The sequence below is a fragment of the Microtus ochrogaster genome, unplaced genomic scaffold (genome assembly GCF_000317375.1).
Source record: "Microtus ochrogaster isolate Prairie Vole_2 unplaced genomic scaffold, MicOch1.0 UNK40, whole genome shotgun sequence".
NCBI lineage: Eukaryota > Metazoa > Chordata > Mammalia > Rodentia > Cricetidae > Microtus > Microtus ochrogaster.
The window spans coordinates 145914-159663 of NW_004949138.1; the positions used below are offsets into that span (position 1 = coordinate 145914).

A 13750-nucleotide genomic window follows, 5' to 3' on the forward strand; every position below is an offset into this window, starting at 1 on the left:
ATGACAGAAAATGTTAAAAGTTAAAAAAAAAAGAATAAAACTTTTGTAGACACAAAAAGTTCAGAGAGAAAAATTCATTACACCACACACAGTTGAGAGAATTCCTGACTAAGAAAATCAATGGGTAGAGGGCAAGGTAGAACATAACCATGGTCCCAGCACTCTGGAGGCTAAAGCAGGGTTGCCATGAAGTCAAGACCAGCCTAGGTTCCAGTGTGAAACCAAAACTCAGAAAAATAAAATACATAAAATATCTAAAGTCAAATAGAGTATGAGACAGATGAGAGGAGTTTTTACATCATAAGTTAGAAAGAATGGCATATGCATACCCAGGTCTAATAAATAGTAGTAACTTGGTAAATATGTGTTAAAATACTGGTTATTTGAATACATGCTTGATTAAAAATCACTTTCCTCATCATTTTCTTTGAGGTCTTTGTGTCTTACTCTATGATTTTTTTTTTTTTTTGCTTATCTTTTTTTCCTATTATGCTTCTTGGAGAACCAAAGAAAACTCTTAACTTCTTTAACTTAATTTTCTAAGTGTCTTCCTTCCCTTCACTAGCTTGGCCATATCTATTAAATCTGCAAGTGCTCTTATGTGGCCACAGCTTTCTAGTCTATGCTTAGCCCTTTTCCTGCTCTAGTTCCAATGTCTTGTACTCTAATTTCTTCACAATCATTTCTTAGCTGTACTTCCCTCTCTGGACGTCCAAAGCCAGTCTCTTGAAATGCACTCACCGTCTCCATCTTCTCGGTTACCTCGATTCATCTGAAGGTGGGCCCAAGTAGAAGCCAACTACCTCCCTTCATCCTTTAGGGACTATTGAGCACAGCTGCATAAGCTTGCTCGATCTAGAACTCATCTTAGTTATCCCAGGTCTGATCTTTCAACCATGTTCACTTTGGCTATCAAACACCTACCTACCCCCATTCTTCCTCTTCCATAGCACATGAGCTTCTCTGTCTTCCATTATGGGATCTTCTCATTTTCTGTTTTCTGCACCAGCCTGGTGCTTCCTCACAGGTCAGCCTTACTGCTGTCACACAGCCTGGCTTTCATAGTCTTCCTATTCAGGGTTCTTGCTTCCTGAGTTACTCTCCTCAGGAAATACCTTTTTTTTTTTTTTTTTTTGTATTAGGCCTTTCCCCAGGTGCTGTATTTAATAAAGAATCAAGAGAGTCACCAAAGGGTAGAGTATGGTGGGTGCTTACACACTAGAAGGAAACAGAACACGAGGTTTGCTTTTCACAGACACAGCCATGGAATAATAACACTGATTCCTGAAGGAAAAACTCATGCTGATTGACACTTCTCCATCCATGCTCCTGTATCTTTGTCTCCTCTTTCTTTGCTCTCGAAGACATTTGTCATATCTATGTTCTTTATTAGGAACTGGAATCTGCCTAATGTCCATCAGTAGACGGATGGATAAGGAAATGTGCTGCACACACAGAGCACATTTTATTGAGCCAGAAGGAAAATTAAAATTATGAAATTTTTAGTAAACTGTATGCAACTGGAGAGTATTATATTAAGTTAGTTAACCCAGGCTCAAAAAGCCAAAATACCATATGTTCGTTCTCATATCTGTGGCTTTTAATACACGTGTACTTATAAAGGAATGAGTGTGCTTGGAACCTGAAAACCAGCAACAGTTGAGATTGTAGTATAAGTGCTTCCTCTTCTAAGAACTCCTGCAGATCAAAACACCAATATTATGTGCAGAGTTCCACCTTTGCCCACATTCACTTTCTGTAGACGCTCAACGTAACTAGGCTGGCTGTGCAATGGGAAGTATTTCATATGAAAAGAGGGAGTGTTAACTGACACTTTGGGACAGCAAGACTATGGCAAACAAAGTAGGATACTATGATGACCTTATTCTTGAGAGGCTATAGCCATTGTTATGGTTTGACGAAATAAGGGCTTGTTAATTATATGCAAAACTCTATACATTCTTGATACTAACAATGATCTTAATGTGTATGGATAAGGCTTAAATCACACTTAAATCCTAGCTGTTTTATTTCCTATTCAATTATCTAGGCACTGAAGCCTCCGAAAAGGGGACTGTTCTAGATTTCCTATTCCCAACACTTTTCATATGTAAGCCTGCTAAGGTTAGCGCTAAATAGTTCTCTAATTTACTGTTTTGACTTCTGGAATACTGTCATAACTTTTACCTGATCTCCTAGCTCTCGTCTTGTCTTAATCTCGTTTTCACATTCTGTTTTGAACGTGCCAATAGCCCTGTGGCTTACCGATCAGAGATGGCCATCATGACACTGCCTATTCCCTTTTCAGTTCTATAACCCTATCTTCTCATGAGCACTGTATTTTAGTGATGCCATCAAACTTGAAGAGATACCTATTCCCAGCAAGGATCTTCTTCTTTGAAGGCCTCTGTCTCTGCTGTTTCTCTCTGCCTGCAATGCCTCTCTTTCATATTGCCCCTCTAGTTCAGTACCTGGGAAGCTTCTTTAGAGAAAGGACACCTTAAACACTGAATTTTTACCCACTCTGCTTTCAGAGGTCCATTTGCTGCTCTAGATTTAATACTGAAATCAATCAACAATGCCATTACTCTGGTGCTTTTCCACATGTGCCCATGCTTTACAGAATCATCAATAAAAAGATTAGAACTGTGTATGGGATTTAGCTGCCAAAACTTTGCCATGTTTTATAAAAATAAGAATAGATATTAGCATAAGAGACTTGATGATTACATTAATATATGTGACAAAATTATGAAAGGAGTAAATTGTTAATTGTTTAAAATTTTAGAAAATCAGAATGCATTTCAACAGTTGTCTAAATTGGAAAAATTTGTAAAAATACTATCCAAAAGAATTTTCTTTTTCCTAAGAGAGTTGTTCATACTATTTTCTCTCTTTTTTTTTGTTTTTGCAAATGTAGAATACATACAAGTTTAAAAGGGAGGTAAGTATTAGATGTCCAAAAATTCAGTATCTATCATATCTACTCCACATTCTCCTATACTGTATATGTGTCTCGTCTTATGCTTCCCACAGTCCATGTTCTACCTCATTAGTTCTGGCTCCACTAGAAGGAACTTGTTTACTTTGTCTGTCAAGAAGCCCAAACTATTTGACCTTCCAGGCATAATAAAACCTCCACAGTTTTTGGAGAAAATGTGGCTATTTATTCCAACACTTACAATAGTTTTCTATTTCCTAATTCATTCCCAATACTTAGTGCAATCTTTCCTAAATATATTTTGGCTTACAAATCTTGCTTTGGGACTTGAGATTACTTCTCTAAAAAGAAAAATTATTTAAGATATTATGAAATCTGAAACACATTCTGGTATGTCCACAGGTTGAGGCCCTGGCTTTCTGGCTATGGTAAAATACTTTAAGATGGTTCTGAAGAGGGAGGAACACTGAGTACTAAGGAATAAAATTTGTTAAAATATAACTGGGCAGAAGTCAAATACTCCAGATTTATTTTCCCATTGGCAAGACATTGGTATTATAAAAACAGCTCAAATCTCTCAATAAATATACTTGAATACTTGCTACATGTCAGAAGGTGGAGCTCTAAACATATCTGAAATACTGTTTCAATGCAGTCCACAAATGTGTATACGGACAGATTGAAACTGGCACGAAGTGTCTGGAAAAATTCTTCTAAAGAATATCCTAGTTCTTTGAAGATGACATCGCCCAAATCTCCTAATACAAGGGTCACTAGCAGAAAAGGCACTCAGTTATTTCTTGTAACATATCAAAATATTTGTTGTTGCCGGGCGGTGGTGGCGCACGCCTTTAATCTCAGCACTTGGGAGGCAGAGGCAGGCAGATCTCAGTGAGTTCTAGACCAGCCTGGTCTACAGAGCTAGTTCCAGGACAGGCTCCAAAGCCACAGAGAAAACCTGTCTTGAAAATCCAAAAAAAAAAAAAAAAAAAAAATTGCTGTTATTAAAAACTTCTATGTATAAGTCCAACAATAAAATATACAGTACATTTAAAAGGCAAAACATTTTTTTTTAAATTTATTTAATAAAGATTTCTGCCTCCTCCCCGCCACCGCCTCCCATTTCCCTCCCTATCCCCCGATCAAGCCCCCCTCCCTCATCAGCCCAAAGAGCCATCAGGGTTCCCTGACCTGTGGGAAGTCCAAGGACCACCCACCTCCATCCAGGTCTAATAAGGTGAGCATCCAAACTGCGTAGGCTCCCTCCCCCAAAGCCAGTACAAAGGCAAAACATTTTTGAAAATCATGGCTCCTTGGTGGAATACAGGCGAGGTCACAAGTACTTACAAGCATCTCGGATATAGAGTAGCATGGCTATGAAGACATAATCTACTAAGCTCAGGCTGAGGCCGTCTGCAAACAAGGCATCCCAGATCACCAGCAGATCCTGTAGTGGAAACTCCCTCCCAAACAGCAGCCGCACCCATCGCCTGCATAGAGACCAAACAAATAGAAAATGAGGCTTCCAAAGGGATCTTTTTCTCAAGAAAATTAAGAGAGTTAAAATTTATTAGTTGAGCATTCAGAAAATACTATATACTGAAAAATACAATTTAAATTTTAAGAAAGCATTATAGGGCAAATCAAAATACTATAAAATATAAGATTTAAGTTTTTAAAGTTCTATACTAGACCCCAGTGCTACATATTATTCTTCTATGTGTAAAACACAAGAATGACACTTGGAAAAGACAGAAAATTTTCATATGAAACAGACACCACAAATCTTTAGCAAGAAAAAACAAGACAAGTGTGTAGCGCAGTGCAGTAGTTGTGAATTTCAGGTTACTCGTGGAAATAACATTTCCCAAAATTTCAGTTTCTTTATTGATTTTTGTTAACTTATTAGCTTCTTACAAATGTTTTTTCTAACAAATCATAGTCAAACTCAGAAATTTATATTCTCATACTTAATTATTTAAAATATTCATTTTAAAACTTAATCTTAGGAAAAAATTACTCTTGCATATTTTTGAAGGGTCAAGTACAAACAGTTATAGAAGATGGAAAAATATTAATAATTCTTATTTGTCTAGAAATAGGCATCACTAGTCAGCTAAGCTGTTTCTCATGTTCATTTCTTGCCCAGGTCAGTAAACACGAAGGACAGCAAACAAGGCTCATAATTGGCTGTGTAACATAAACAGTGACATGACACTTAGGACTCTAGACTTCCAGAAGGCCCAATTATTGAATTTATATCTAATGTTACAAGAAAATTAGCATTTGGTTTGATATCTTTTGATACACTGATTTCAAATTTTATGCAATAGGGGTACAATTCTTTTACATAGTCTTTCCCCAAGAACTTCAGCAAGAATTCTACGTAATTCTAGCATATTGCAGACAATTCAAAGATTTTAATGTCCAGTACTAGCAAATAATATGAAGTAAATTCTTTAAAAATGAATCACACATACATGATTAACAAAGATCTTACTTTTTTTGTTTGCAAACTTTAAAATCAAATCCAACTATCTGTGGGGTAAAGTGAGGTAAAACAAAGCCCTCCAAGCATAAGCAAACGCTGGCTCCAGAGCGTTTATTACGTTTATTACGGCAGAATGACAGCTGTGTCAAAATAGTCTCTAACCACAGTTATTAGAAATTGTGTGATAAAAACATTCAGATTCATATCATCAAATTCATCAAGAGTATTTTTCTAGACTGTATTTTCTACTGCAGCCATTACTCATTCTTTTTCATGAAAAAGATGCCTAGGTAAATATTTTTTAAATGTTATAATAATTTCGACAATATTTACACTATCTTTCAAATCTCAGAGTACTGCTAAAAGAGGAGTTAACACAAGATGCAGTTTTCATCTTTGTAGCTTAAGAAAAACTACTATGTACTTCTAACTCTTACAAATCACTGAGGCTAATATGTACTGCTTCAAAGAGGACAAAAATCTGACCAAATTAAAGGGCTGTTCTTCTAAATTAGGAAGAATTAACTAGTTTTGCAGGAGTGTCGGGAGAGCTGCAGAGGAGCACAGAGGACTTTAAATGGATACACAAATGGCTACACTACAGGACTAAACATTTAGGATGCAGTAACTTGCAGTTATTTAACTGACACAACTGGAAAAAAAATTCCATCAATGAATAAAATGAATGAATGTTAATCCTTGACAAGAAAGAAAATATCAGATTGTTTTTTAGTCTACTCTCTGATGACAGGCCAGCTATTGGTCAAACTTCTCCTGCAGCATTCCTGTTGGTGAGGGGTATGTGTTCAGCTGCATGTGGCTGTGTCTACTGCAGCACTGCACAGGGGCAAGGCCAACCCTCACCCTTCACAGGCAACAGTCCACATGGTTAACATCTTTTTCACCACTTCTCTGTTTAATGTGAAGTCTGATGTGCTTTTTTTTTTTTTTTTTTACAAACTTTCACATTGCTTCACTGAGGTTTTACCTTGTCCAAATCTCTGCTTCTTAATCCCAGAGTGAGGACCAAATACACACACGGTAGGGGAGGCTTAGATAGGGGAGAGGAGTGGCAAAGGGAGGGGAAACCTGAAAAGGTCTTTGCAAAGTGTATAGAGACTCACTCAGTGCTCTCCGGGCTATGTACCAGGGTTTTGTTAACTGCACTGTAAAGCCACCCATCATGCCACCGAAAAGCAAAGGTCTAGCTTAATCGGAACCACAAGAATTGATCTTAGTGATAGTGGCATAAAAACATTCAGAAAATAAAAACATTCAGAAAATGGTCTCCATGTCAAAAAATGAAAAAAAAATTAAAAATATGTAAGAAAAGATAGGTTATTGCTAGATATGCAATATTTACTTTTTATTAATTCATATCTTCGTCACTGTGTGCATGGTGTGGATGTGTGCATGTCATAATGCCCATGTGACAGCAGACTGCAGCTTTCAGGGATTACTTCTCTTCCTGTGGAGCTTGGGGACAGAAATCAGTCCATCAGGTTTGTGCTCTAAGCACTTTTGTCTCTTGTACCATTTTTTAAATTTTATATAAGACCTAATAATTTGTACATGTAGTAAACACTAAAGTATAACCCATATTTTCTGTTTTATACTATGGGAAAATTAAGGGTAAATTCCTAACTTTTAAGACTAATGGGTAAGATAAAGCAATAGTAAAAAACTAACAAGGAATTTATCAATAATCACTTTACTTCAAGGTCAATTTACTCCACAAATATACTAAAAAAAAACCCTTCATGTGCTATTTTATTTTTTTCTCTCACTGATTTAAAAGCAAAGGAAAATTTCAGTGCTTTTTGAAATGAGTTACTAACAGATTCTCTTTCAGTAAGCTTTTAGATCCTCAGAAAGACACTATGTCTACAATTAACATGCTCTTACTGCAGTTAAAAATATTCAGTGTGTGTGAACTTACACTTAAGGGTAGCAGTAAACCTTTCTTTTCCTTAAAGACAGTTCAGTTTAATTGCTTGATACCATTAACTTTGCTTTTCAGATACTTCACCTGAAGATAGCAATGCTCACACACTTCATGGCTTGTGATGACACAGACCTATGTAGCAATTACAGATACACAAAAAGAACAGCTATCCAAAGTATTAAAGTTAGTAATTAACTAATCAGAGACAGGACAGTCTTTGGTGGCTCTCATCTGTCAGCTGTGTAATGAAACTGCTTCTCCTGGGGGATCACTAACGACTAATGGTGTTGTTGCCTGGTGAATGGCGCACAAACACCAAGAGGTAACTGATTCATGAGAATGACCAACTTGCATATCCAACATGGGCATAGAGGGACCCATGACCATTTTTTTATGGGATATGGCTATCACACACACAAGAACAAGGTAATAAAAGGCATTCAATTTAATGTAGCACATACCAGGAAAGAACCTAGTTAGCCATGGTGGCACACACCTATAATCTCAGCACTCCATAGGCAGAGGCAAGCAGATCTCTGAGTTCCAGGACAGCCAAGGCTACACAGAAACCCTGACTTACAAAACAAAACAACAAACATAAGAAACTGAAACAAAACAAACACCAACAAAAATGTCCTATTTTTGATCAATGATATATTTATACATACATATGTTTATATAAAGATAAGTATATAAATTCTGGATTTTGCTTTCTGTTAACTTGTACTCTTAAAAGCCAGAAAAATTTAAATATTCAATTCTTATTCTTGAATAAATATAGAATCCAAATTCTTTTAGTAAAACCAAAAGTAAGTCATGAAATTATTTATCTGAGATTAAATACCTACTTGATTGAGTTTAGGCTCTTTTTTATGCTGGGTTTTCCTGTAATTCTTATGAAATAAACCGATTTTGAGTATTTATATAAATCCTGTGATAATAGTCTGAAGAGTTGCAGTTATTATAGCTTGGGTCACAAGTTGACACTGTCAACATTAGTTCTTATATTTGTTAAAATTAAAATCACACAGAATTTATGGTAAAATAGCTTCCAATTTCATATTTATTATTTTTCTAAAATTTCTGTAGAATTTACTCTTGGAAGATATATAACCTGCTTGGTAAGACTTCAAAAATCTAGTCAGTCATAGATAGATTGATACACAGATCATTAGACAGAGAGACAGACAGAGCATATAAACAGAGTTATGCTAAACAGGGTGATAATGCTCCCTCACGAATCCACACGTAACAATAACACCTATGCCAGGAATGAAAAGTCTCCCTTTGAACTGGTGGTCACAGAAGTCCAAGAGAACCTCCACATGACACAGCTATTGCCATTGCCTCTGGCCATCTCCCACAACTTGAAGGTCAAATCCTATTGCTGAAGACACCACATGATTTGGGCACAGGCCTTGGAGGAACTGACCCGCAAGCTTCCTCCTAAGAACTAGATCTCACAGTATCAGAAGAAGCTATGCAAGCTGCCAAGGGGGAAAAAAATTCTACATCCAGCAGTAAAGTCTATGAACTTCAACAAAGGCCAGCCTGGCAAGCCAGATGAGCCTATGGTACAATAATGACAGTTTTAGCTTGGGGATAATAAACAGCTGTCTAAGTAGACTTAAGGCCTGCTCAATAGTAGAGAATTCATGTCTGGTACTATATACCTAGTCAACTACCCATGGGTGGAGATGTCATAGGTTCTAGAGGAGAACCTAGTTCTGCCATTTTCCTAAGTCCAAATGATTTTTAATTGTATTCTAAATACCTTTCTATGCACAGATAAGTGTCATTTCACTTCTCCTCAAAGAAGCTTTTTTTAGGCAGCAGATGCAGTAGGGGCTTTTTACAGAGATACACAACTGATAATAAACACAGAGAATAACCTACAGGGCATATGATCCCAATATGGTACATATTGTACATCTATATTGCAAGCCCAATATGGTGCATATGGTACATCTATATTGCAAGCTCTACACCTAAGGCTCAGACAACAAGACAGAAGAGGGGGATTCCTAATGACAATAGTAGCTGACCTGTCAATGTAGATAAAGAAATTGTACAAGTTCCTACTTTTAGATGAACAGCTATAGGCAATGGATGGCTGCCAAGAGAGAAACAGCCAGCTGAGAGGGAGTACAGATGAACACCTAGCTGACAGGGAGTACAGAGATAGGAAGAGTTGGAGGGGGTTGAGAAAGAGGTGGGAAACAGTAATCATGTATAAAATTCACAAAAAATTGGAAGTAAAAACAAATTTAAGCCGGGCGATGGTGGCGCACGCCTTTAATCCCAGCACTCGGGAGGCAGAGGCAGGCGGATCTCTGTGAGTTCGAGACCAGCCTGGTCTACAGAGCTAGTTCCAGGACAGGGTCCAAAGCAACAGAGAAACCCTGTCTCAAAAAAAAAAAAAAAACAAATTTAAATTAACTTCCTGTTTCTTGTGATCCACAGGTTGAACTGAGGCCAGGTTTGGTTTTGAAAGAACACATATGAATCCTAAGTTAAGCAAACAAGCATATATACTTGAACCATTAAAAGAGTCATTTTGACTTAAGGGAGAATTCACTGCTCTATCAGAGGGCAGTGCATAAGCCTTTAATAAAGAGGCCCATGGACTATTGGGCATCATAAGGCTGTATGATCTTTGAACATTCTCAACCCCTTGTTCTCTCTACCCTTCCTTTAGAGCAGTGGTCCTCAACCTTCCTAACGCTATGGCCATTTTACATAGTTTGTCATGCTGTGGTAACAACTAACCATAGATTATTTTCATGGCTACTTCCTAACTGCAATTTTGCTACTGTTATAAAGATGTCTTAGGCTACCCCTGCAAAGGGTTGTTTAACCCCCAAACACTTTGTAACCCACAAGTTGAACGTTGCCATTTTACAAGTACTGCCTACTATTAGAAGTATGGTATTTGAAAGACTGAGTAATTTTTATCACATGTAACTTACCAGTAAAGTCAAGTAAAATGAATGGGAGTGAAAATCTTGTATAGCTGAAGAAGAGGACTCACTTGCCCACTCAAGTGGGGTGCAGCCGAAACTCTAACCCTGACTGAAGTTAGAGTTTCACTAAGTGTCACTAAGAAAGACTGTCTACCCTTCCACAACCTTGTGCTCAGACACATATCAGCTTCCTGGCATTTTCTGGAGCAAATTACTTAAAGGCTACTATTATAGGTGAATGACACAAAGAATTCAAGTGTAGTTGTTGATCATATTGGAAAAATTAATTCTGGCTTTGTAAACACTGATTTTTAAATTGATTTCCAATTCCTACTTCCAAAGAGTTAACAAATATTTTGTTCTCTTACTTTACCTTTAGAAAAAGGAATTAACAAATCAATTTTCTAAAAAAAATGAACAGAATTGTTCAAAGTAAATAGTGCCCATCTTCCTTAACCTGGAACTCATTTTTAAAAGGAATAAACTATTTGACTTTAGTAGCAAGTGGGATCTTAACAGCAATGTATAAATGTGAGTGTGCACTCCTGGAAGAGCTAACATTGTATAACATGTGAGTGTGCACTCCTGGAAGAGCTAACACTGTATAACATGTGAGTACACACTCCTGGAAGAGCTAACAATGTATAAAATGTGAGTGTGCACTCCTGGAAGAACTAACATTGGACATAACACAAAGCTGAGAAACACCAGAACTTATTTAGTGATGAAGGAAAGACAACAGTCACATTTCCATAAGCATTTAATCTCAACTCCAGCAATGATGAAGTAAATAACAAAAACAAAGTGTACCAGACTTCATAGACTGTTCATATGTTGTCATGGGAGCTGGACAGACCCATTATTAAGGGAAGCAGGGGTACATGATTTCCTTTGGCACCTAACTCCAGACTACAGCTCTGAGAACCCTCCAGTTATTCTTCAGAGATGCTTTCTTCTGTTTTTTCTCTCCGTATACAGGCCTGATGGATGGAGGTACATCACATCTCTGATACATGTCACTGTTTCTCAGGTAGGCACTGATAATGCTGATAAGTTTGTTTTGGTTGCTTTTCTTTCTCTAACAGATTGCACATTCCTTGAAGATATTTGTGAGGGGTGTTAGGATGCTCAGTAAGTTAGTGTGCATTTCCTCCTGCGGTCAGCTCTTTTGGTCAAGGATCCTATAGATAATGAGCTTACACTTCACCTATGCACAGGCATTCTAGATGCTCACTGAATTTTCCCCTAAGTATCCCTCATGTGTTTGTTTGCTGGCTCACAAACTGAGTACTAAATCTTCAGGGCTCCTTAGCCATCCTGGACCTACCCTGGCATTTCTGTTGTATACTCACAGCTCAGGTGTGTTCCTCAGCTTTACTCTGTACTCAACGTGTGATCCTGGGCAATGCCACTACTCAGGAGCCTTTTAGACATGCAGACTCTCAATACTTACTTATGGATGTGCATTTACATTAAGGATTGAGAGACATATTTGGTATTATCTACTCTAAAACTCTCCCATGTGCTGATATGCTACTTTGTAAGGAGGGAAAAGGACTGAAGTAGTAGGTGAGTTTTCCAGTTACAACAGTAGTCTCTAACTCTATCATGTATCATCTTAACATTGAAGGCCTTCTGAATCCTTGCAAGAGCCAATCCCCAGATTATTCTGATGTGCAAGACTTAGATGTAGACTGATACTTTTAGGTGCCAGGCTAGACTGATAATACTTGTGTGGGGGCAACATAAAAAGTTCTAAATTTTCAAGAAAATCATACCTATTCCAGTCTCTCCAACATTAATTAATTTAAAGACATATGCCTTTAAATTAGCTTCCTTAGTATGTCCAGTCATTGCACAGTGGCTATCAGATATTTAATATCTAGGATAAAAACTTCTTCTAACATTGATTGAACTTCTAAACATCTGATCTGTTAAATAAATGAATAAATAGATAGATAGAGGGGAAAGGGTAGGAAGACAGAGAGAGAAGAAGGGCGGAAGAGGAGGGAAGGGAAGGGAGGAAGTGAAAAAGAAAAGAGAAGAGAAGAGAAAAGAAGGAAAGGGCAACTATGCCCCTTCCATTCCAGAGGAGACAATGGGTCATTTTAATTTTTATTAAACCCCCAGCATATGACTTAGGTGAACATTTTTAAGTGGATGTGTTTTAAACACTAGTTTACTATGAAGGATTTATTCTCTGTCTGTCTATCTATGATATATTAGCTCAATGGTAGAAGATATAGTTAGTATGCATTATTTTCAATCATAGGTAACAAGCACATACAGTAAACATATGTGTGTGTGTGTGTGTGTGTGTGTGAGAATACTCATACATTTAAAGACAGTAAACGTGTATCTGGGACCTCTGAGGGAGAAGGCAGGAACCAGAGATCTCTGCGGGGCCAGGTGTGAAATATATCTAATTCTGGTGAGTACATAAGATTCACCTTTTCACATGAAGGCAAGGTTACAGTATTCAGGGTGAAAATATCTATTATCCCATGTTATCTCTGTGCGAGCTCAGTTTCTCTGACCAAAAGCTTTCCAAAGGGCTTATCCAGATGAGCCACAACCTGCTATTTCATAAGAACTCCAGTTAGTCAGAATTCAGTGGAATCACAGCCAGAGGAGCCTATAAGATTATGTTCTTCCTTTCAGGGGAACTCATCAAGGAAACTATAAAAACTAACTTACAACGAAAAATTAACTGCCAATTTTGATCAGCTGTTTTGGGAAGGACTTATGGAGTCTAGACTTGGCTATTGGGCTAATGGAGAAGACAAAAGCTCAGTCAAATTTTAAGTTTACCAAGGGCACTGAGGTATACATGCCCATAAAGTAATGGGTATGTAAACAAAGCAGCTTGAATACGGAGTAGCAGAAATATCAGGTAACATACTCTAAATGTTCTTTTACAGACAAACACATTTTCACTCAGCATCAACACCCAGTTACTTTGGCTACGCCTTGGTCCTAAAATTCAGCTGTAGACAAAAGTACTGCTTCTGGATCACAGCCTCTAAAATATACCTTCCACATTTGATTAATCCTTTTATTATTTTCTATGGATTAAAATAAAAACTGGTTTATTGTTCTGCTATCTTAGAGCAAATATTTTTTATTGCAAATGGAAAAGAGTATTTTGAAGTATAACATGGCATTCAGTAGGCAGGAATTTTTCTTCCCATCATAGACCTGCTTCCTTACAAGAAATCCATTCATCAAGTGGAGCAAATATACTTTCATAATGGGGATATTTTAATGCAGACAAACCTCTTAAAAACGTAAGTGTAAACACAGTATATTATGTACCATTTCCAATCGCTGGCTATAATCAGCCCAAATCAGCAGACATAAGACTTGGTTTTTGTCTTTGGTCTGGTTACAGGCACAGAGACAACAAGTGT

The 13750-nt window shown here is 37.3% G+C and overlaps 1 protein-coding gene across 4 annotated transcripts in view; it reads right to left on the bottom strand.

The window, feature by feature from the left end:
- Tbc1d5 (TBC1 domain family member 5) overlaps positions 1-13750 on the bottom strand; it is a 449388-nt gene that overhangs the window by 126818 nt on the left and 308820 nt on the right. For all 4 annotated transcript variants that reach the window (XM_026790055.1, XM_013354327.2, XM_026790054.1 and 1 more), the window contains one exon: positions 4289-4431. In XM_026790055.1, coding sequence (XP_026645856.1) covers positions 4289-4431 — 143 coding nt within the window. The remainder of the gene's footprint in view (positions 1-4288; positions 4432-13750) is intronic.